This window comes from Equus caballus, chromosome 1 (genome assembly GCF_041296265.1).
Source record: "Equus caballus isolate H_3958 breed thoroughbred chromosome 1, TB-T2T, whole genome shotgun sequence".
NCBI lineage: Eukaryota > Metazoa > Chordata > Mammalia > Perissodactyla > Equidae > Equus > Equus caballus.
Window position 1 is genome coordinate 199,206,993 of NC_091684.1, and position 21,754 is coordinate 199,228,746.

Genomic DNA, 21,754 nt, shown 5'->3' on the forward strand with positions numbered 1-21,754 from the left:
GGCTCGCCCGCACCTGCGGCGCGCGGACGCGGACACGTGCGCGGCTACACGTGGGAGCGGCCCCTGGGCGCCCGCAGCCCGCCGCCCGGCCAGGCGCGCTCCGGCGCGTCCCTCCGCCCTCCCCCGCCTGTGCCCCCGGCCCAGCCCCGCGGCGCGCCCGCCCCGCCCGCACTCCGGGAGGAGGTCTTCAGCCGGCCACGCTCGCCTCCATCTAGAAGGCCCGGGACGGAGCGCCGGCCGCCGGGGCGGCGCGTGTGGAGGGGCGGGAGCGCGCGCCCGTGTCGGTGTGCGCGTGTCCGTGTCTTGCGCGCGCAGCCGGGGGAGGCCGCGGTCCCGGGACCCTCCGACTGGTCCGCGGGAAGCCCGGGCCTCGCGCCGCCAGCCAGGCCCCCGTGGCCCCGGAGCCGACGACGAGCGCGCCGGAGCCCGGGACCGCGACCCCGGCCAGGCGGAGGCGCCGGCCGCGCGCAGCGCCCACGGCGAGCACGGGCGCCCGCCCCGCCGCGTCTGTTTCTGCGCGACCAGGAAGCGCACAATAAAATTTGCTTGAGCGTCGACGTGCGCGACGTGGCCCCGCCTCCCTGGCCCGAGCCGCGATTGGTCGGCGTCCGCGGCGGCGGCCGGCCGGGAGCCACGATTGGCGGAAGCCACCGTCACTCCGGGGTGCCCCGCGCCGGCCCGCCCTCCGGCCGCGTCGCCCACGCCTGCGCGCGTCCCGCTCGCCTCCCGGTCCCGGCGGAGCCCGGGCCCGAGCGCAGCGGCACCATGTTCCGGCGCAAGCTGACGGCCCTGGACTACCACAACCCAGCGGGCTTCAACTGCCGGGGTGAGCGCGCCCGGCCCCGGCCTCGGCCCGCCCGGCCCCCGACCTCCGGCCCGCCCTGACCCCGGACCTCCGGCCTCCGGTCCCCAGACTCTGCGGCCCCCGGCCCCCCACCCACCCCGACCCCCGGCCTCCCCGGCCCCCGACCCTTCCGCCTCCGGTGCCCAGACTCTTTGGCCCCCGGCCCCGACCCTTCGGCCTCCAGTCCCTCCGCCCCTGGTCTCCGCCCGACCGCGGCGGCGCCGTCTGGGCCCGGGCTTCGTCCGCCCCGCCGTGCGCTGTGGGCGGCCCGGGAGTCGGGGTCCAGGCCGGCGGGGCGGACGGGGCGGCCCTCGGCCTCGCCCCGGAGGTGTGCTGCGTGGACGGCGGCGTGTCGGTCCCCTCCGGGCGGAGCGCTGCGGCGTGTCTGGTTCGGCCAGGTGTCCGCGCGCGGACGTTCCCCCGTGACTCCTCTCCGCCCGGGGAGCCGGGCCGCGCGGGCGCCGTTTCTCGCCGTTTCCCCGTCGCTGTCGGCCGCCCTCCCCGCAGCGCGCGGCCCCGCGGCCCCGACTGTCGCCTGGACGCGAGGCGCAGCAGGTGCCGCCCGCGGCCGCCCGCCGGGCCGGGGCTTGGGCTCGGGCCGCGGTGTGGACGCGGTTTCGGCTCCGCTGGGGGCCGCGCGGTCACCCGCTGTCGGGGGTTCGGTCCCGCAAAGGCGGCGTGCGGTCCCGCGCTTCGAGCGACGCGTGTCCTGTGCTTGTTGCAGATGAGACGGAGTTTAGGAACTTCATCGTGTGGCTTGAAGACCAGAAGATCAGACACTACAAAATCGAAGATAGAGGGAACTTAAGGAACATCCACAGCAGCGACTGGCCCAAGTTCTTTGAAAAGGTAACGGCACGGAGAGCTGTCCCGAAAGTCATATGGAGACGAGCTTGGAATTACTTTGTTGTTTGAAAATAAATGAAAATGGTAATGATCCGTGTCAGAAAAGCTGCATTTCAGGGCTTTAACTTTTTCTTAGCGTGTTTCTCTGTTTTTAAAGCAAATTATTTACCAAACTTCCAGTACTAGATAGAAATAGTTTCGTACAGAAACACTGCGAGGTTTCAACAGTGACACACATTCTACAAATGGTAAAAATGGCCCAAATTAGAATTTTTACATTAGAATAAAAACGTGGCAGTAACACAGTTAGAGTATTATATTAACGTAGGACGTTACTGACGTGCTTGAGAATTAAGATGATGTCTTGTTGATGTCTCGTTATGCTTACGTAAGATACACAGATGTCACGTGTTGTGTACAATACAAATAATCTAAATAAAAAAAAGGTCTGTATGTGTGACTTATTGTGGCCAGAATAGTTGTCCCATTGATGTAGTTTAATTTTGGGAACATTTTTAGAATTATTTTCAAATTAGAATAAAAATCGATATTTTACAGTATCATTATTTACATTAAACATTTTCATTGCCTATGTTTGTTACTTTGATGAGTAAGGTATTTCGTTTTAAAAATATGAAAAGCAACTAAATTTTTCATTTGCTGGAGCAAAGCGATTAGGTACTTGACTTTCTCCTTAGAATCAGAGATTTTATGAATTAGAGAATTGTGTAAGTTACACACTAGCCCTGTGACCACGGGCGGGTTTACTACCCTTTCTGTGTCTCAGTGATGTTGTCAGTAAATGGGGTAATACCATACCTGTGTTGGGTGGCGTGTGCTGTTGGTGAGTGAGGCGCACCTGTTCACAGAGCTCGTGCTGTGTGCTCGTTGCTGCCATCGCCTCTACCACCACCGTTGCTACCCTGGCTTATTTTCCTTTGCTTTTAAAAAGTATTTTTGAAGTTTTTGATAGTCATCTTAAGACGAAATATATTGTTAGGATTTTATATTTGTTTATAGCAATCGTATCTTACTTATGGTTCATTCACGTGTACCAGACAGTGTAAATTTCCACGTGTGGAAGGGTATTTGAAGAATATAAACACTCTCTGATGGGAACGCCAGAAGCAAGTTGCAGGATGCTGAGAGATGTTGGCACTTGCCGTGCAGACAGGCATTCTCCTGCACGTGGGCTCTTGGAATGATGACAGCGTTGCTCAAAGCGTATTTGGAACTTCTTCTAGAGTAACTTTTAGCTCATGAGACATCTTTTGAATACCCTTGATGTTGAGAGTTTTCACACTTGGAAGGTGGACTTGGGTTTTGCATCGTGACCAAATCTTGTGTATGGGGTGTTGTTTTTAAAGCAAGGGGATACAATTTTTGTTTAAAAAATTAGTTACAGCTAAAAAGTGCTGGTTCTTTAACTATTTCCAAAGAGGAGTTCCAGCAGTTTTGAGTGATAGCATTGTTGCTAGAGTCAGATTTTAAACTCCTCGGAGACTCATGTGAAGGACGGTGCTCATTTGGATATGCAGCTTCGGCTTTTAGTATAACACTTGGTTGCATTCCACGCATGTGTCACGCGGCTTGCTGTGTTCAGTGGCATTCCGTGATGCAAAAGCTAAGGTTTAGGTAATAGTTGGTTTCTTTGTATGTCCTCTTTTCTAAAGTCCTTTCCATTTAATTGCTCTGCGTGCATCGAGACCTGATCAGGAAGTCTGGGTTCAGGCCCAGGTCCAGGTTGTGCTACATCGGCAGGGGTGAACCTATGGGCCCCAGTTTTCTGTGAGATGAGGAAGTTGTTCTGGGTCTGCAGTGCCCTACCTTGGAATCTGCAAAAGTAGAAATTTTAAAAAGCATGATGGAAGTGCTTAATTTTTTCTTAAGTGGTACACTGAAACGTTCCCTTCCTTTGGGTTATACACTTACATCAAAAGTTTAGTAATGTGAGGGCTGGCCTGGTGACGTAGTGGTTAAGTTCTCGTGCTCTGCTTTGGCGGCCTGGGGTTCCCTGGTTTGGATCCCTGGTGTGGACCTATGCACCGCTCATCAAGCCATGCTGTGGAGGTATCCCACATAGAAAGTAGAGGAAGATGGGCACAGATGTTAGCTCAGGGCCAGTCTTTCTCAGCAAAAACAGGAGGGTTGGCGGTGGATGTTAGCTCAGGGCTAATCTTCCTCGCCAAAAAATAAAAGTAAAAAAGTAAGTTTAGTAACGTATATGTTAAAAGAAATCCATAGAGATCCAAAGGTGTCATTCAGCTCTACCGTGTTGCGATTCTTTGTCTTTATAGTAATAATGAAACCAGATTTTCTTTCCTCACAGTACCTCAGAGATGTTAACTGTCCTTTCAAGATTCAAGATCGACAGGAAGCAATTGACTGGCTTCTTGGTTTAGCTGTTAGACTTGAATATGGAGATAACGGTATGTTTTGTGGGGAGTGTGTACTTACAGAGAGGGAGAGGAATGATGTGAAGGGGGAGTGGAAAATGGAGGAAACTAGCCAGTTTGTGTTTCTTTGTCCTGCATTTTATCCTTGTTCTTGTTAAGTTTCATACATCGTCATCTCCCTTTTCAGCATCCATTTAAAAGTTTACTTTTTGTTCATAACCGTTCTACTGTGTCCAGCTCCAAACCCCCAACGCCCGAATCGTCTAGGAAGGAATGTTCTTTTCTAAAATTAGAGTCTCTCTATTATCATCAGATGTTAATAGAAGTCCTGTCTCACCGGTGCTTCGATTGTTCTTTTAGGACTTGGAAACGGTGTCTTCTCACACAATAACCTCACTTCAGGTTTGCTGTCTCCCATAGTCTGCACCTTAGCTTTTCAGGTTAGATGTTGTTTGTGTCCCTGAACTGATAGGATTTCAGAGTGTTGGTTGCAGCAGGTAATTTTACAAGAGGCTAAAACACACATCTAACACCAATATGCACTATGGGCCAAACTGTATTTATTATGTTTAATGTTGTTTTTACAGACACTTGTACTGGAAGCTTTTGAGCATTGGTATCTTTGGTAAAAGGAATTTCCCAGTAAACTCATTGCCTCTCATTAGGCCGTTTCATTTTGAAAGGCCTGGCACCATCTGAGTGAAGATCCGACTGCCTTATCTTAGCTCCGTCCCCTGCGTTTGTCCGTTCTCTTAGGGGGCTCTCAGTTCCAGTCCTCTTGATCATTTGCTTTTGAAGCCTTTTTGTTTCTTTGCTTCTGCCTGTCCCTCCCGTCCTGTCTTTTCCCATCTCTGGTGTATCTTCTCCCTTCCCACGGTCTGACACTAGTTCAGGCTCTTGTCACTTTCTGCTCGGATTCCTGTGATGTCTTTCAGACTAGTCTCCCTGGCATCACCCTCTGTTCTTTGGCGGCCTGAGCTTGTTTGAAACGTAAATGTGTTAGAATGCTGCGCTTGTTTCCTAAGAACAGCTCCGGTTACGTGCTAGATCTGTTGCTTCCCAGTTCTCTAAAAGGAACTGCGGGCTCCTTAGCCTGGTGTTCAAGGCCTTTGATAGCTGGTGTCCGGTGTTCCTTAACAGACATCCAGCCAGACCGGAACAACGCTGTTTCCCGTGTGCAGCCCTGTTCTCCCCTCGCTGTCTTTGCTTACGCTCTTCCCTTGGCTTGTGTGCCGTCTCCGTCTGTCTCTTCATATCTGAGTCCTGCACGTCCTTGAAGATTCAGCTCAGAGGCCACCCAGCGGCAGTAGTGGTTCTTTCTGAACTTTTTAACTCTATACCCTTTAAGTCAGCCACCACTGTCCGTTTTGCTTACGTCTTACTTACCCCACCACATTGTAGGCTGATGCTCAGCTAGTTTCATCCATGGTACCTGTTAGTTTCCTGCTGCTGCTGTAACAACTCACGCCGCTCAAGGACTCAGAACACCAGTTACTATGTCACAGTTCTGGGGTCAGAAGTCCCACATGTGTCTTTCTGGACTAAGTCGGTTTGTCAGCGGGACTGCTTCCTTGTGGAGTTTGTAGGGGACAGTCCATTTCTTTGTCTTTTCTGCCTTCTAGAGAGGCTGCCTGCATTGTTTGCCGCTGGCCCCTTTATTTTCAGCTCTAGCAGCATACGTCTTCCAGGCTGTGTGCCTCTGCTCCATGGTCATGTCGTCTCCAACTCTGGTCCTCCTGCCTCCCCTCATAAAAACGCTGATTGTGCTGGGCCCATCTGGATAATCTACCAGCATAGTCTTCCAGGCTGTGCGCCTCTGCTCCATGATCATGTTGTCCCCAACTCTGGTCCTCCTGCCTCCACTCGTAAAGATGCTCTGTGCTGGGCCCACCTGGATAATCTAGGGTAGCCCCTGTTTCGAGGTCTTGGGTTTAGTGCGTCTGCAGAGTCTGTTTTGCTGTGTGGGGAGCATGTGAGTAGGGTCCAGGGACTGGGATCTGGACCCCTTTGGGCGGTGGGCGGTCATGGTGCTCGCTGTCCAGTACCTGACATAGCTTCTTTTTTTTTTTTTTAAACTTTTTATTAAGATTATGATAGTTTACAATCTTGTGAAATTTCATTTGTACATTATTGTTAGTCATGTTGTAGGTGCACCACTTCATCCTTTGTGCCCTCCCCCCACTCTCCCTTTCCCCTGGCAACCGCCAATCTGACGTAGCTTCTTGATGCAGTAGACAGGCTTGTTGACTTTCATCAGTGTCTGGCAAGTGCTGGGCAGGGACGTTCACATACAGTGACGGGGAGCGTCAGCCAGCTGTTTTCTGCTGGTTCCCGCACGTAAATTTCTGAACCTTATGGCAGAAATCTTAAGGAAAGCTTGAATTTTTCTTTGCTTTCAATTTTAGTTTAAAAAGAAAATACTTGTGATTTGTTCCTTTAGAAATAACGCGTGACAGCGTTAGTTGACTTTTAGGGCCTTTAGCAAAGTTCTCTTCTGTCTGAGTTGGTGGAAACTCTCTGTTAGATGGTTTGTAGCAAAGTATTCTCCAGCTTTTCAAAAGTGTTTTTCAGCTATTCCCAGATAAAGTTTAGTCATGTCTCCATTTATTAATCTTACCTTATTTATTCCACTTGTCCCATTTTTATAATGCTTCAAGTTAGGTTCCCAGGGCACCAGGATCACTCGGTGTTGTGTGGTTGCGTGTCCCTGCGCATGGCTGAGTCTTCAGTGCGTCACTTCTCGGGGACAGCATGGTCCTTTTAGTGAATCAGAAAGACTGAGTTTGTGTCTGAAATATGGTAAATTTTTCGATATTGAAAAATTATATTTGAATTTTACTTGAAATTTTAGTTGAATTATAAGTGAAAAGGAAATGGTATCAGAAGTATATTAGAAGTGTAAACTAGAAGACAAGTTTTTATTTGGTCTCACAACTCAGAATTGCAAGGACAGGCTCCTTTGGAAGAGGGTTGAGGTGATGCTTTCCCTTCAGCAGGAGGCGCTGTCGCTCCTCTGCGGCTTTACCTTAACGCATCGCCTTCTCACCAACTTTTAAGTTACTTTAAAGTTTTATTCTTATTTGGTGAAACCGTTGTGAATTTTTATTATTTGTGCCTTTAACATTTTCTAAAGCCTTTTGCTACCTTGTCAATTAAGGTAACTAAAATCAGACTTAAATTTTTTTCTTATAACTTTTTTGGCATAATTTCAGATTTACAGAAAAATTGCAAGAATAGTACAAAGAACTTTCACATACCTAGATTCTGTAAATGTTAACGTGTGCTTCATTTACCTTACCCTTCTCTCTGTATGTACATACACTACACGGAGCTTTTTTCTAAACATGTGATGCTAAGTTGTGGGTGATTCTCTTTTGCCCTTAAGTCCTCTGTGCACATTTCCTAAAAACTACCTTGTCTTACATCCCTGCAGTACGCTACAGTACACTGTATCAGTACACTATGTACAGTACACTACAGTACAGTGTACCAGTATACTACACTGTATCAGTACAGTACACTATGTACACTACAGTATATCAGTATACTACACTGTATCAGTACAGTACAGCACACTATGTACACTATAGTATATCAGTACACTACACTGTATCAGTACAGTACAGCACACTATGTACACTACAGTATATCAGTACACTACGCTGTATCAGTACAGTACACTACAGTACAGTACACTGTGTATGCTACAGTACAGTGTATCAGTACACTACACTGTATCAGTACAGTACAGCACACTATGTACACTATAGTATATCAGTACACTACACTGTATCAGTACAGTACACTACAGTACAGTACACTGTGTATGCTACAGTACAGTGTATCAGTACACTACACTGTATCAGTACAGTACAGCACACTATGTACACTACAGTACAGTATACTACAGTACAGTGCACAACAGTACATCAGTACAGTACACTGCAGTACAGTACAATAAATTATCAAATCAGGAAGTTCCCTGTGGGGTCAGTACTATTGCTTTAGATCTTGTTCACGTTTCACCAGTTGTCTCACTAATTTTCTTTATAGCAAAACAAACAAAAACCATAAAGCTGGCCTGGGTCGAGCGCTGCGTTCAGTTGTTAACGTCTCTTCCGTCTGCAGTTCTGGACTGGGGCTGTCTTTACTTTGCTTTGTGATGCTGACGTTTATTTTGTAGAGGTCCCTTCGTTTGGGTCCATGCGGTGTTTCCCCACAGTCAGATTCAGGGCTTGTACTTCAGTCAGGAAGACACAGAAGGTACGTTGTTCCTGTGGGTGCCTCGCTGTCCCCAAAGACGGCACGTCCTTGTCACCCAGTCAAGACTTCTCCACCATGGAGTCACCACTCCCCTGCGTAGTAAACGCGTGTCTTGTGGGGAGACACCTGAGATGCTGTCAGTGAGCTCTGCCCTTGACTTGACCCCTGACTTGAGCATCCACTTGATGGTTCTCGCCTGAGTCGGCTGCTGTCTTGATGGCCGCCAGAAGGTTCTTTTGCATCCACCGTCGCTGCGTTCGCTCCTCAGCTTCTGGGTGAGGAGGAGCTGTCCCTGCTCTCCGGTGCACGTCTGTTGTGCATTTAGTCGGTGTGGGACCTGGCTCCTGCTTTACTCGGGCCACAGTCCTTCTTGTCCTCGTGTGTCATGGCGTTCACACTGTCCCGGGAGCTCCTTTAAGCTAACTCCTGTCTGACTTTTTCTGTCTGTCTAAATTTTAATGCTTTTGTTTTCCCTCTTGTTTCATTAGCAAATCATAGAAGCCCTGTAGCTAAAGATGGCATTTTGAGTATTGTTTAGTGAATTATTAAACATTTTTATTTGTAGTCTTTTTAAGTATTAAGTGTCTTTCAAGTAAAAAGAGTAAAGTCTAACCTTGGAATTCTGCATTTCAAGCCTCCATAAAATAAGGTTAGGTTTGTATATGATGGTGTATTTGAAGTGCTGATTTTTTAGAAAACAAAGTTTTTAGATTCCATATACAGCATTCAAAAGAAGATTTGGTAAGAAATTACTTTTTAGTGAGTTTGTATTTAATCTCATGTGACCTAGACTTACACTCCTCCCATCGACCTTAACCAAGTTTCAGAGGAAGCTATAAAAGTGGACTTCCTCTCCTAAAATTTAGATAGTCTTTGAAATGGTTTACTTGTAAAAATGTTAATGAAAAGATACTTAGGTCAGGTATTCCGGTAATCATTTTAGCTTAATCAAAAAGCTACAATCACATTGTCTTCTGTTAAATTTTTTATAGCAAAGTATAATTTTGATTGGATGACTTGTCTTATGCTTATAATCAGTTTGGCTCAGTTAAACTCAGTAAATAAGCCATGTTTGTTTTATTTTAAGTTGCAGTTCTACAAATTATATTTTTGCCTATTTTACAGCTGAAAAGTACAAGGACTTAGTACCTGATAATACAAAAAATGCTGACAATGCGGCTAAAAATGCAGAGCCATTGATTAATTTGGATGGTAAGTGTATGAAAGTGATCCTCAACATCTTTGGTTCCGTAAGTGTTTTTTACTTCCTAGAATGAAGTCTGGGTTTTGGTGAATTAATGATGCTTCCTGCAGACAGCATTTGTGTTAATGTCTTTTGCTGACAGTTATGATATGCCTTCTCCTTTGTCTTGTAGTTGAATAGCTAAATATTAAAAGGTTCTTCTTTGATCTCCTCATAGCAGTTTGGGGTTTTGATTTGTATTTAATCATGGTGGTGATTGTTTGCCATCCTGAGTGTAGAAATATTTTTTTAATCTAATGACACTATGAGACGAGTGGTACAATTTTCCGTTAAGTCCCAGATGTCTTTACGTAATAATTCTTTGTCTTTTTAAAAGCATGGAGATTCTAATAGTGTAGGTGATCATATGTTAAAGCTGCTTTCAGTGACGGCACCCCCATGGCCTGTAATTCACGAGCCCCTTTGAGTTGGTACGTGGCTTCGATGCTCGAGACCTGCTGCTTAGAGAAAGGTTTTGGGAAAACTGTCCATTGAAGGATCTGTGTATTAATGTGGATAGTTTGGGGAAGAAATGTTAATTAAAAGTGCTGCATAATTGGGCATTGCAGGAAAAGGAACAGGACAAACCTGTGAGTTAATTTAGTCATTTATTGGATTGTTCCATTTGGCTGATTAATAGGAAAACCATTGATCGAATAGTTTACCTAATTGTTGGTGCCTTCTACACTCCTCTTGTAGCAGCGGTTTTAAGGTTTAAGAGATTTGTTGTTCCTGGAAAATTGAAACGTTTTTGTAAGTTTATGTGTTTACATGTATGTCTGTGTTATATGCTTGCGGGGCTGTACGTTTCCACGTTTAATCTCTCGTAGTCAACAATCCTGACTTTAAGGCTGGCGTGATGGCTCTGGCCAACCTCCTTCAGATCCAGCGTCACGACGACTACCTGGTGATGCTCAAGGTCAGCTCCACGTCCTGACCCCTGACAGAGACTGTGCATCAAACTCTCCATCTTCTGAAAAGTAACATTCATGCTTGAATGACTCACATGTGGAGGAATGTGAGGCGTGAAGTGGATTGTGTGATTCCGTGTGCCTGAGATTATCTGCTGACAGCTGATGCCAGAGTGTGCCCTCTGCGCCTGCCACTGTGCCGAGTCCTTTGGTCCTCCCAGCAGTCCTAGAGGCAGTGCACATCTGTTTTTAAAAACATGTAGATGAGGAAACTGGGACTTAACAGAGAGAGTGCCAGGAGGACTCGGACAGTGGCGGAGCCAGGATTGTGATCTGGGTGCGTCCCTTCCTGCTACATCACCCACTTCTGTTGATCAGTCCTGTTGACATGCTCTGTGGTCATTGAGGTAGGGAGAGGTGCCAAGTCAAGTAACAGTGAATTGGTCGAGAACATACACCCCAAAATCTCCGAGGAGTGAATGTCTCTGTCCTCTGAGTCCCCGTCCTAGACAGGCCCCTCATCTGTGCCTGCACTTCAGGGAAGCCCGTGGTCTGCGGAGCTCTCCTGTGTCTGAGAGGAAGCGTGTGCATGCAGTTGAGAAGAGGGACCACACCAAGAGCGGGTGGTCGTGCAGGGCTGGGGGCCAGTGCAGTGTCCTGGCCGGAGGGTGGTGCTTAAGATGCCAGACTGGGAAGTCACTTCAGAAGTTACTCTTGATCTTAGGAGAAGTTAAAGAGCTTTCAGCTACACCCTGTGCATGTAAATCACTTTTCCGTAAACTAACTGAGTAAATAAATTTCACTCTTCTCATAAGAGGTCAAGCCGTGATTTATTCTCTTTTTTTGGAATTGTGTGTGTTCTGTTCCTAGCTTATTACAGCTGTCTAGGCTGAGTCTGAATGTAAACTCAGATTTTCTCAGCTCAGATTGAATACCAAGAGACAAAAGAGTTTTTAGTGAAATTTAGTTCTTTCAAAGGCTTGTTCCTTACTCAGGTGATTATATAAATTGCTTTGGAACAGTACCAGTGGTCATGTCAGCTTTAATCGTAGACTGAGTGAGAAGAGAAACAGACAGTGCTAGCATATTTAGGGTGCTCTCATTAGACTTTAAGAAGCCAATGGGAAAAGAATAAATTAGCTATGATCAAAAGCTTTATAAAATTCTATCCCAGCTCCATGTTTGTCCTTTGAGTTATTTTAAGAAGTGTTCAAATAGTACATGACAATGTGGGAAACATCTCCATAGGTTTGCCAAGTATGAGAATCAATATATTAACTGTTTGGCAGCCGGACTATTTAATATACTTGCAATCAGTGTAAAAGGTTGGTTTAATTATTCTTTTCAAATGTAGCATCCACTTGTGTCTGCCATGATAAAATGCCATGGTGAGGAAGAAAACAAGGGTGTTCTGTGAAAGATCTGAAAACATTTTACTGTAATTAAGTGGAAAAGGGAAGGACAGTGTGTATCATATGCTGCCTTTGTGTCAAGGATCGCACGTGTGTGTGCATGTGCATGAGCACGCTTGTGAGAGAGTGCTGGTGAGAACACGAGGACGGTGACAGTGGGGGTCGCTGGAGGGTGGCTGAGGCTTGGGTAGTACATGGTAGGTACAAACCTACTTTGTACCATGTATCCTCCTCCTTTTTAAAATTTTTTCCATGCACACGAATCACCTATTCAAAAAATGTTTCTATTTCTTGGACCATCATTCCACATATTAAATACTAAAAGTGAGAACTTTCATTATAATAGCATGTTTAATTTTTAACTTTCTGGGGAGTTTGTTAATGAACTAGGTAATTCTAACGTCATCAGATTGGGCATCCTTATTCTGTAAACTCGGAGAGGAAAGGATGATAAACAGCCAATAAAATGTAAAACAATATTTTTGGGTTTCCCAGGCAATTCGCATTTTGGTCCAGGAACGCCTGACGCAGGATGCAGTTGCTAAAGCAAATCAGACAAAAGAGGTACGTATCATCTTAGAAACGCTGAGTTAATTATCAGTGAAAGTTTCTTCTGGTATGGTCATGTGTTTAAAGTTTGCATGTATCTGCTTAAGATACGCGTTTGATGTTAGAGCTGCCGGAGAAAGGACAGCTTACTCCAGTGGGGTTGAATTTGATTCTTCAGGAAATCGTATCTAGTTGGTTTTGAGTGAGAGAAGAACTGCATGTGTGTCTAGCTTCTTGCCTTAGAGAAGTGACCGTGAGTGCATCCAGTCTCCCACCACGAGCCACAGTGGGGGCCAGGTGAAGTCTATTTAGAAGAACTTACTCCTGAGGTTCATGGGTTATTCTGACTAATTGCTGGAAATAAGGCAAACCTTCTCTTTGTAACTGATTTTCTTTTTTGACCTAAATCCGGTCCTTGCTATTTTGTTTCTTCAGAGAAATTCCTTCTCATTTTACTCTCTTTTCTAGCATAAAACATGAGAAAGTAACTTGCCTAAGGTCACCTAGTTGGTAACTGGTTGAGCTTTGGCAGTTTGATTCAAGATCGTCCAACCTTAGGGTGGATGGGGACAGGGTCCTGTGTGGAGTCTGCACGAGCTGGTTGCCCACCCTGCACCCTTAGGGTGGATGGGGACAGGCTCCTGTGTGGAGTCTACACGAGCTGGTTGAACACTCTGCGCCCTTAGGGTGGATGGGGACAGGGTCCTGTGTGGAGTCTGCCTGGGCAGGTTCTTGGCCAGGTGTTGGGAGGTAGAGGCTGTGTTCATGTCAGGTCCAGGACACAGGTGACTGTGCCTGTCATTCTTAGTCCTGCTCTGTAGGCTCAGAGTTGAATACACCGTAGCTACCTTTTCCTTAACAATCTTGGGATATTTTTAGGTTCACTGTAGCAGAAATCAAATGTCCCTAAAGTCTCTTTGACTCTGCGACAGTGCAGAGCGTGTCCTTAGGGGTTCGCAGCTGCAGGTGTCTGGTAAAGCCCCCGTGGCGTGGACGTCCCTGTGAATGCCTTGGGCACAGCCACCATCCTGGGCTCTGCCCTCCTTCCCTCCCCCGCCTCCCAGTGTCTGCTGTCCTCTGACCTCATCTCCAGTGAGGCCCAGCAGTTTAAAGGTTGTGAATGCTGGGGCAGTGTAGTCCCTGAGAGACACTCGTTTCTTTTCCAGGTTCTCATTGGCTTATTAATTACGTATGAATCAGGCCACTGGACACTGGATTAAAGATCAGCTTATTTCCCCCACACTATAGAACAGACCATAATTGTTCCGGCATAATGAAGTCATTCACTCACTCAGCGAAATTGCCTTTGGTTTGAAGACAGTGCACATAAGGCATAGCCAAATCTTGTTGCTCTTGTTTGCAAGAAAAATTAGGTTTATCTTGAGTGCTCCAATCCTTCTTAATTTTAGCGTCCTCTCAAAGGCCGGCATGCTGTCATAATCCCACGGGGAAGTTTTCCAAGTGCAGGGCTCTGCCCTGTCGTCGTTCCTGACTAGCCCCTGGGCGTGCCGTCTCCTTCAGGGCAGCTGTTCCTGGGTGGTCTGCTGGCGGAAAGGAGGGCGGGGCCTCTGTGCCAGGCGGACGTGGAAAGCCACTCTGCCAGGCCTCTGCTGTTGCTCGCTGGACTTTTACGCCCACTTACTCCTCTCACCACGTGGTCGTTGCCAGCTCTTTAAGGCAGATGGCGCCAAGGGAGGTTTGTATTAATAAACAGGGCAAGAATTAAATCGTGAGAGCCTGGCAGTGTAAAGTTGGAAGGAAGTGACGTTTTACTGGTGATGATTTTACAGTATCACCAGCAGAAATTCTTGATGCCCGTCCTTGTCTTTGTATGATAGTGTGGTGTCGTCACAGCTGCCATCTTGGTAAATCTGAATATAGGTGCTGTCTGGTTAGCTAAGTGGTTTAGATCCTGTTCATTTTCCTAGACTATTTCAAAGTAACTTCCAAATGAACTATTGACAGTTAAATTATATGTAGATAATCTGGGAAACATGCATATTTTAGTAGATTTGTGCAATTTATAAAGACAGATCAGTGTGCTCAGAAGTCAACTTTCTTGAGGAAGGTAGGATTGAGTCCTAGTCCACGTGCCCTGTGCACAGCCGCCTCTGCCGGGAGGGGGCCCAGCCTGCCCGGCCCTCCCGTCCCACGTGCCCTGTGCACGGCTGCAGCCCACCCGGCCACTCCTCCGAGGCCGCCCTGATAGCACTGTTGCAGACAGGAGCCGTTCCTTTGCACACAGGTCATGGAGGACGGGCTGGGTCTGGAACTCGCTCCCCTGTGCGTCCTACTGGCCGTGGTGGGAGAGAAAGACTCCTCAGAAGGCAGGTGTAAAGAGAAGGTTCTCAGTCTCTGCGAGTGCAGCTAAGAGGGATGACACCACACACAGTTTGCTGCTTTTCAGTTTCAGAGGAGAAAAGCATGTTAACTGTGGTCTCATTTTATTCTTCTTTTTAAAGGGCCTGCCTGTTGCTTTAGACAAGCATATTCTTGGCTTTGACACAGGAGGTACGTGACTGTTTTGATTAATTCACACTAGTTTTAGAGACTCGGTGCCTGTTGGGCGGAAATGAGTAGTGGTCTTAAATAGAAAAGTTACTGATTATTGCGTGTTTCTCATGAAACAGATGCGGTTCTGAACGAAGCCGCTCAGATCCTGCGACTGCTACACATCGAGGAGCTGAGGGAGCTACAGACGAAGATCAACGAAGCCATCGTGGCCGTGCAGGCCATCATCGCCGACCCAAAGACAGACCACAGGCTGGGCAAGGTTGGGAGGTGAGCGCCACGGGGCATGGCTGCCCGCCTCGAGGGGCCGTCTGGAGCCAGGCACGCTCTGGCAGAATCCCAGAAAATCGACTGTGTGTAGACATTTACCACCATTGCTTTTTCTTTAATAAAGTTTGGGAAACTGGATTTTCCTTTTGACCGTGCGTTACGTTCACGTATCTGTATAATTAATCTGCTTCCTCCTTTGTGCTTAAGGTTCGTGCCAACCCCAGCTTTGTTACAGAGACAATACAGATCCTCAAATCGTAGGAAAACTTAAAATATTTTATTGGAGTAAACAGCTTATTGGAGAACTGTTACATCTTTGGTATTTATTTATAAATGTAGTAATTTTCTTTGGGTAATTCTAGAGAGGGATCAGAAAACACAAACTGAAACATTTTAGCACCTTTTAATATAAATAGAAATGCAGTGATGCAGAGGTAAAAAAAAAAAAAAAAAGAATTTGTGTTGGGAAACCATAAATGGTCTGTTCTCTCCCGCAAGTTCTGCAGAGCCTTCTCTGACCTTGTCAGGGTTCGCATCTTTAGAGCTGTATTTCTGTACTGGTCGCATGTGCTTTAATTTCTTGGCCAGACAAAATCCATAGCAAACATCAGAGTTAGTGTCTTAACAGTCTTAATTGGTTCTTACTTGAATGAATTTGACCTTTTAAATATCTTTATAAAAAGTTGCTTTAATAAGCAACAATTAAAATTCTATTACACTTTTTAAACTTGCAGTAACTTTGTAAAAATACAGTAGTAAAGGTTGAGGTATAAACTTTTCACAAGATACACTTAGTCGTTTGCGCTGGAAAGGTCCGTCCGCACGCTCGAAACTTGTGACGGCCGCTCCTCCTCCGCTTTCTGCAGTGACTCTGCAGTAAGGTCCTTCCGAGGCCGTGTTTACTTCCTTCCTGCGGGGAGAGGTGGGAGGGTCAGGGCTGCCGCAGCGTCTTGCAAGGGGAAACAGCCTGAGGGCTGGTCTCGGCCGTGCAGCTAAGCTAGGCAGACCTGAGGCAGTAAAGACGAGCCACTCGTGCTTGGCTATTAGCTTCCAGCTCAGTGGCTGTGTGGGGCCGCGGCCAGGATTGGGGCGGGAGGTGGTCTGGCAGTGGACAGACCCCTCTGCTGGCTGACACGGAGCGGCAGCCTGAGTGTGCGGCCTACCTGCTGGGCAGTAGGGGTGGACTGCTGTGATCCCATAGAGGTGGGAGCGCTGCTCCGGGAGGTACTCGTCCGTGAACTGGCCGCTGTCTCTGTCGACTGAGATCACACCGTCCCTGCAAAGCAAGAGGGAGTCTGTGTGATTTCAGGTCAGGGAGAAATGTCAGTTCCAAAGAGAAACCTCTGCCAGCCTCAAGAAGACATTTTTAAATTAATTTAACCAAATGAGTTTTGACTCAGAACCAGAAGATTTGTCTCTCTGTGGTTCTCAAAGTGATCCCCAGACCAGCATCGTCCGGCAACTTATTAGAAGTGCAAATTGTTGGGCCCCACCTCACCCACTGAGTCACAAAATCTGAGACAGGGCCCAGCAGCACCTTCTACCAAGCCCTCAGTGATTGATTCCACACTCAGGTCTTAGGCCCACTGGTCCCTGTCCGCAGTTCTCAGCCCCAGGTGCACACTGGACTCAGTTGAGGGTCTCCCGAAGTACAGTGCCTGGGCCTCGTGCAGCCTAGTGAGCTCAACACATCAGGGAAACTAGTCTAAATTATCATATTTTCCATTCTCCCAGGTGGACAACTAAAATGTTCACAGAGTCATTAAAAAAAAATCAACTTATGGGGGCCGGCCCAGTAGCATAGTGGTTAAGTTCACACGCTCTGCTTCAGTGGCCCGAGGTTCATGGGTTCAGGTCCTGGGCATGGACCTACATACCCCTCATCAGCCATGCTGTGGTGGCATCCCACAGACAAAATAGAGGCAGATGGGCACTGATGTTAGCTCAGCGACAGTCTTCCTCAGGTAAAGAGAGGAAGACTGGCAACAGATGTTAGCTCAGGGCCAACCTTCCTCAACGACAACAAAAAAGTCAAATCATATAACTCACGGTAGCACTTAAGGGTACTTGTTTATTCTCTGAAGATCAGATTTAGATTAATTAACATGTTCCTTTTTGGATAGTTTATTACCAAATAGCTCTGCCACTTGTGAGCTACTTGTGAGATACTTGTGAGCGCAGGATTCCATTTCTGTGACTAAAAGCCTGATGTGAAAAGCAGCAACACTTGAATGATGTTATCTGCTTGTGAAGAGACAATGAAATGAAAACCTCAGCCAGGGCTACTGACTGGTCACCTATGGATGTCTGGTACCCATGGAGCGTCCCCAGGCCAGCGGCCATTCCCGCTGTCCCGCGCCTGGCTCACCTCCTCCAGTCTGTGTGGTAGAAGTGGCCCGCATAGCTGACCAGGCTGAAGGGGTAGTTGAGGCTGCTCTGAATGACACGCCGTCCGGCTCCATCGGGGAGGGTGCACTCCAGTCTTTTGGTTCCTTTTCAAACATCAAAGAAGGAAAGTTAGATACTTTCATACCATGAAGGAAAAAAGCTCCTCTGCCAAAAATAATAGTGTCAGGTCAGTCTCTTCCCAAAATAAACAGAGGTGGGCCAGGAAACAGGACGTTTCATTCCACCACAGGGATACAGATTACAAACTGAAGTTTTCCTGTTCTGTTACCAGTTTCAGTTGGTTTCATAGCATTCTGGTTTTTAACGGAATTTTAAACTCTTAATCCTTTTTTGGAAAAAAGAATCGCATTTACAGAAATCTGGCTAAGCTCCTCCCAAAGTAGGGCATTAGAAATAAATGTTTTTATAACTGATAGATTATAAAAAATCTTATAATTTTTATAACTTGTTTATAACTGATAGAATTTCAAGTGTTAGCTCATCAGTTGTTGTAAACGTGACATCTGGATAAATGCTTGCCCTTTGTAAACAATGGATAATAGCCAAGGCTGCCTTTTCACTAAAATCCTTAAATCTTTTTAAAGACTATTATTTTCTAGGTAGGAATACAAAGTAACTAAAACAGTGACGTGGCTCATATTTTTCAGGGAAAAGGAAGCAGTCTTGAAACTTTTGCAATAGCTAACACGTCAGGAATTTCCAAGTTTCACATTTCTCATGGAAGCCTGGTTTAAATTTCAAATACTTGTCAAAAATGTAACTTGTTTTGGAGAACTGGGCTGTAATAGTGACCATCTGCATCACAGTGCTTTATTGGATGACACAGCCTTTAAGAATAGCCTTGTCCGTGTTCTTTGGTGTATAACTCTACACAGCATCTTTTCTGTTGTGCTAGGAGTGCCATCACAGCAGGAAAACAGCCCGGGTCTTGGCCCCCAAACTCACTGCTGGGGGAGCCACCCCTCTTCAGAGAATGTCCTCCACAGAACAGCATGCTGCCTGGGAGGGCAACGGATCTTTACAAATGTCATACTGATGTCAAAAAGAGAAGAGGAGTAACTGAATAACCTCTTCATTTATCTGCGTTTGTCAAGCCAGCCCTGACGGTCTGGCAGTTAAAGTTCTGTGTGCTCCGCTTTGGCGGCCCAGGTTCGTTTCCTGGTTGTGGAACCACACCACCTGTCTGTCAGTAGCCATGCTGGGGTGGTGGCTCATGTAGAAGAACTAGAACGACTTATAACTAGGATATACAACCATGCACTGGGGCTTTGTGGAGGGAGAAGAAAAGAGGAGGAAGATTAACAACAGATGTTAGCTTAGGGCAACTCTTCCCCTGCAAAAAAAAAAAAAAAAAAAAAAGCCACACCCATATATGTTAAGTTTGTCAGTTCCAACAGTGGGTAATACTTCTCTTTAACTCAAAAAGTATTCCGAGTGCTCATGTGGGGGAAGGGGAGGCCATACAAAAACAAGTGGGACGCAGGACTGGCCCACAAACTTAGCACCTACTTCATGTACCCACGGCCCAAACCCCAGGAAGTTCATTGTAAGAATTGTCACAAATGTTCTTTAAAAAGTCATGTGCTGTACTATTAGAAATTTAAGCCAAAGGATGGAAATGATGGGATTGGGTCTGCTGGAGAGCTCGCGCCCCGTGGCGAGGTGTTCTGTCTGCGTTCCCCTGCGGTTACCTGCGTCTGCCCAGCAGAGCAATTTGGAGAATGCGTCAAAGGTTAGGCCGTTGGGCAGTCCAATGTCTTTATTCACCAGAATCCTCCTGTTTTCGCCCTCCAAAGACGACGTCTCAATTTTAGGAGCTTCTCGGTTCCAGTCTGTCCAGTACAAGTTGCTGTGAATAAATTAAATGGAACAGAGAAATACGTCTTCCTGTGCATAGAACCAGGTTTTGGAACCATCTTTGGAGCTTTTCACTAAGTACTTCTGAGTCAAAAACTCTTTGTTGAAAATTAGAGCTGCAAGTTTTCTTTCCTGATTTGAATGGGTTCTCTGGAATTTCATGCGGTAGAAGCCCCATTAAATACAGCAGGAGTTCCTCGAGGCACTGAGACCCCTCGGCTCTAACAAGGACTGAAACACGGCCCCAGCTGATGACTGCAGCAGCTGTCACGGACACGGAACACTTTTCTCTTGATTTTTGCTACAGTGCAAACGAGGCCAGAGAACTAAGAGGTGGGTGTCTGAGTTTTGGGTACCCACCATTTGACAGAGGTGAGCCCTACCGTTGTCTCAACACGAGTGTCCTCGTGTTCTCAAGGGCCCCCTCGCTCCAGTCTGTGCTCTGCGGGTGGGCCTGCTCCCCTGCTCTGAGCGGCCCGCCCTCCACGCTCTCTGAAGGCTCTGCACCCACACCGCACCGCAGTCCTGCTTAATCGTCAGTTCACCGTCAGCTCCTCCGGGTGGGAAGGAGGCTCCACGAGGGAGTCCATGTCCGGGAGGAGCAGCGCATGGCCCTGCAGACCCTCAGGAAATGCTGTCACACTTGTGCACCTGCGCTCCACGCTCCTGTCCTCCCCTCCCCACACTGCGTCTGAAACCCGAGGACTGCGAGTCGGGAGCTACAGGGGACAGGACAGGGAGCCCGGCTGACCCTCGGATGGGGTCCACGGCGATGGCACGGGGGTTCACCAGGTCCGTGTGGAAGAGGGCCTTGCGCTCGGAGCCATCCAGCCTGGCCCTCTCTATCTTATCCAGGCCACTGTCCGTCCAGTACATGGTTCTGCGCACGTGGTCGATGGCGAGTCCTTCGGGGCTCATCAGACCTGGAAACAGCAAAGGCAGGACTGGAGCATCTGCAGGGGTGAAGGTGGGCCTGGGGCAGAGAGGGAGGCTGTGCCTGAGCAGTGAAGTCCTGCGTCTGCGTCGCAGCACCAGGGATGGAGGGACAGATCCTCCGTCACTTCCTCTGCCACCTCAGTCTGCCCTGGACGACCAACCCCAGCCTCCGGGCACCCACAGCGTCAGCTGCGGCCACAGCATCCTGCTGGAGCCCCAGCACCCAGCAAGGCTCCAGGGGGATGGCTTCTCTCCCCTGCGTACACGAGTCCTATGCTCATGAGGACCTGCCCAGACCTCCACCTCCGAGGGTCAAAGCCAGGTTCCCTGGACGTTGCAGAACCCAGTGGGACAGGAAGCGTGCTCCGGGGAAGTGCTGACCTGAGCTGATGATGGTCTCGGGCTCTGCCCCCGGCTCCAGGCTGGCCCGGCTGATCGTCCGTCCGGCAACGTCTGTCCAGTACACCATCCTCTCCCGGCAGTCGTAGTCGATTCCCACGACGATGGAGCCCTGCATGGACCAAACATAGAGTTGGACAAATTAGGACTTGGCATTTCCTGAGCTCACGCTCAGCTGCCTAACCCCTGGGGCACAGCGAGAACCCTGCACCGAGGCTCAGGGCTGCCTGCCTGGGGTTGAGATGTTACCATACTCTTTGGAAGAGCCTTGTAAAACTCACCAACACACAAGATCCACTCCCCTCTCTCCCGTGGAGACGAGGCCGCCCTGCCTGTGCAGCCCGCCTGCCTCTGCCTCGCCCTGCATGTGGCCTCGGCTGTACTCTTAGGTCCAGAAAGGCCGTGCCTGGTGGGCTGGGACTTGGGGATAGTGGTCCCCACCTTGTCTGCCCTCCTCCCTTATAGCTAAGTGACAGCCGAGTCTCCTTCCGAGTGCTCAGTCTGGACGCCCCTTCCACACCTTTAACAGTCCCTGCTTCCTTCCACTTCCAGCCAGACCCCCGACCTGGGAAGCCCACGACGTGCAGAGCCACAGCCAGGGCCACTGGCCGTCCCTGAGGCCGCCCAGCTGCCCGCTCGCCTCACAGGGCCTCGAGGGGCCACCTGATGTGACCCTGGCAGAGGGGCCAGCTCCTGTGGAAGGGGGGACGCGCACAGGCCTTGAAAGGCGAGCACGACTTTACTTGAGAATAGAGGCATGTGTGTCACGCACTCCCATGCGCCCCCACTGGCTATGCCAGACAGCAGCATCTCCTAGAGGAGAGGGTCCCGGTTCAAGCCAGCTTCCCGGAGATGTGCCCATAACCCGCTCCATTTCTCAGCCCCCCATCAGAGGCAGGTTCAGGCGG

At 48.3% G+C, this 21,754-nt stretch overlaps 2 protein-coding genes across 2 annotated transcripts in view; one reads left to right on the plus strand and one right to left on the minus strand.

The window, feature by feature from the left end:
* The first annotated feature begins 247 nt into the window (after window positions 1-247).
* On the plus strand, window positions 248-15,383 carry RTRAF (RNA transcription, translation and transport factor). The gene is made up of 8 exons (XM_023625231.2): window positions 248-826; window positions 1,569-1,693; window positions 4,020-4,119; window positions 9,475-9,561; window positions 10,423-10,511; window positions 12,411-12,479; window positions 14,927-14,975; window positions 15,095-15,383. Exons 1-8 carry the CDS (start codon window positions 766-768, stop codon window positions 15,247-15,249), a joined length of 735 nt encoding a protein of 244 aa, XP_023480999.1. The 5' UTR covers window positions 248-765; the 3' UTR covers window positions 15,250-15,383.
* Window positions 15,384-15,500: 117 nt separating this feature from the next.
* NID2 (nidogen 2) overlaps window positions 15,501-21,754 on the minus strand; it is a 45,654-nt gene continuing 39,400 nt past the window's right edge. Inside the window, exons 16-21 of the mRNA XM_023625229.2 lie at window positions 20,829-20,958; window positions 20,263-20,434; window positions 19,346-19,503; window positions 17,614-17,737; window positions 16,409-16,521; window positions 15,501-16,155 (exon numbers count right to left, since the gene is read on the minus strand). Of these exons, the coding sequence (XP_023480997.2) occupies window positions 16,145-16,155; window positions 16,409-16,521; window positions 17,614-17,737; window positions 19,346-19,503; window positions 20,263-20,434; window positions 20,829-20,958 (708 nt within the window). The 3' untranslated portion in view covers window positions 15,501-16,144. The remainder of the gene's footprint in view (window positions 16,156-16,408; window positions 16,522-17,613; window positions 17,738-19,345; window positions 19,504-20,262; window positions 20,435-20,828; window positions 20,959-21,754) is intronic.

Coding starts and splice junctions, on each gene's coding strand:
- RTRAF (XM_023625231.2), top strand. CDS start 766: ATGTTCCGGCGCAAGCTGACGGCCCTGGACTACCACAACCCAGCGGGC. Junction 1,694..4,019: donor GGCCCAAGTTCTTTGAAAAG/GTAACGGCACGG, acceptor CTTTCCTCACAG/TACCTCAGAGATGTTAACTG. Junction 4,120..9,474: donor ACTTGAATATGGAGATAACG/GTATGTTTTGTG, acceptor CCTATTTTACAG/CTGAAAAGTACAAGGACTTA.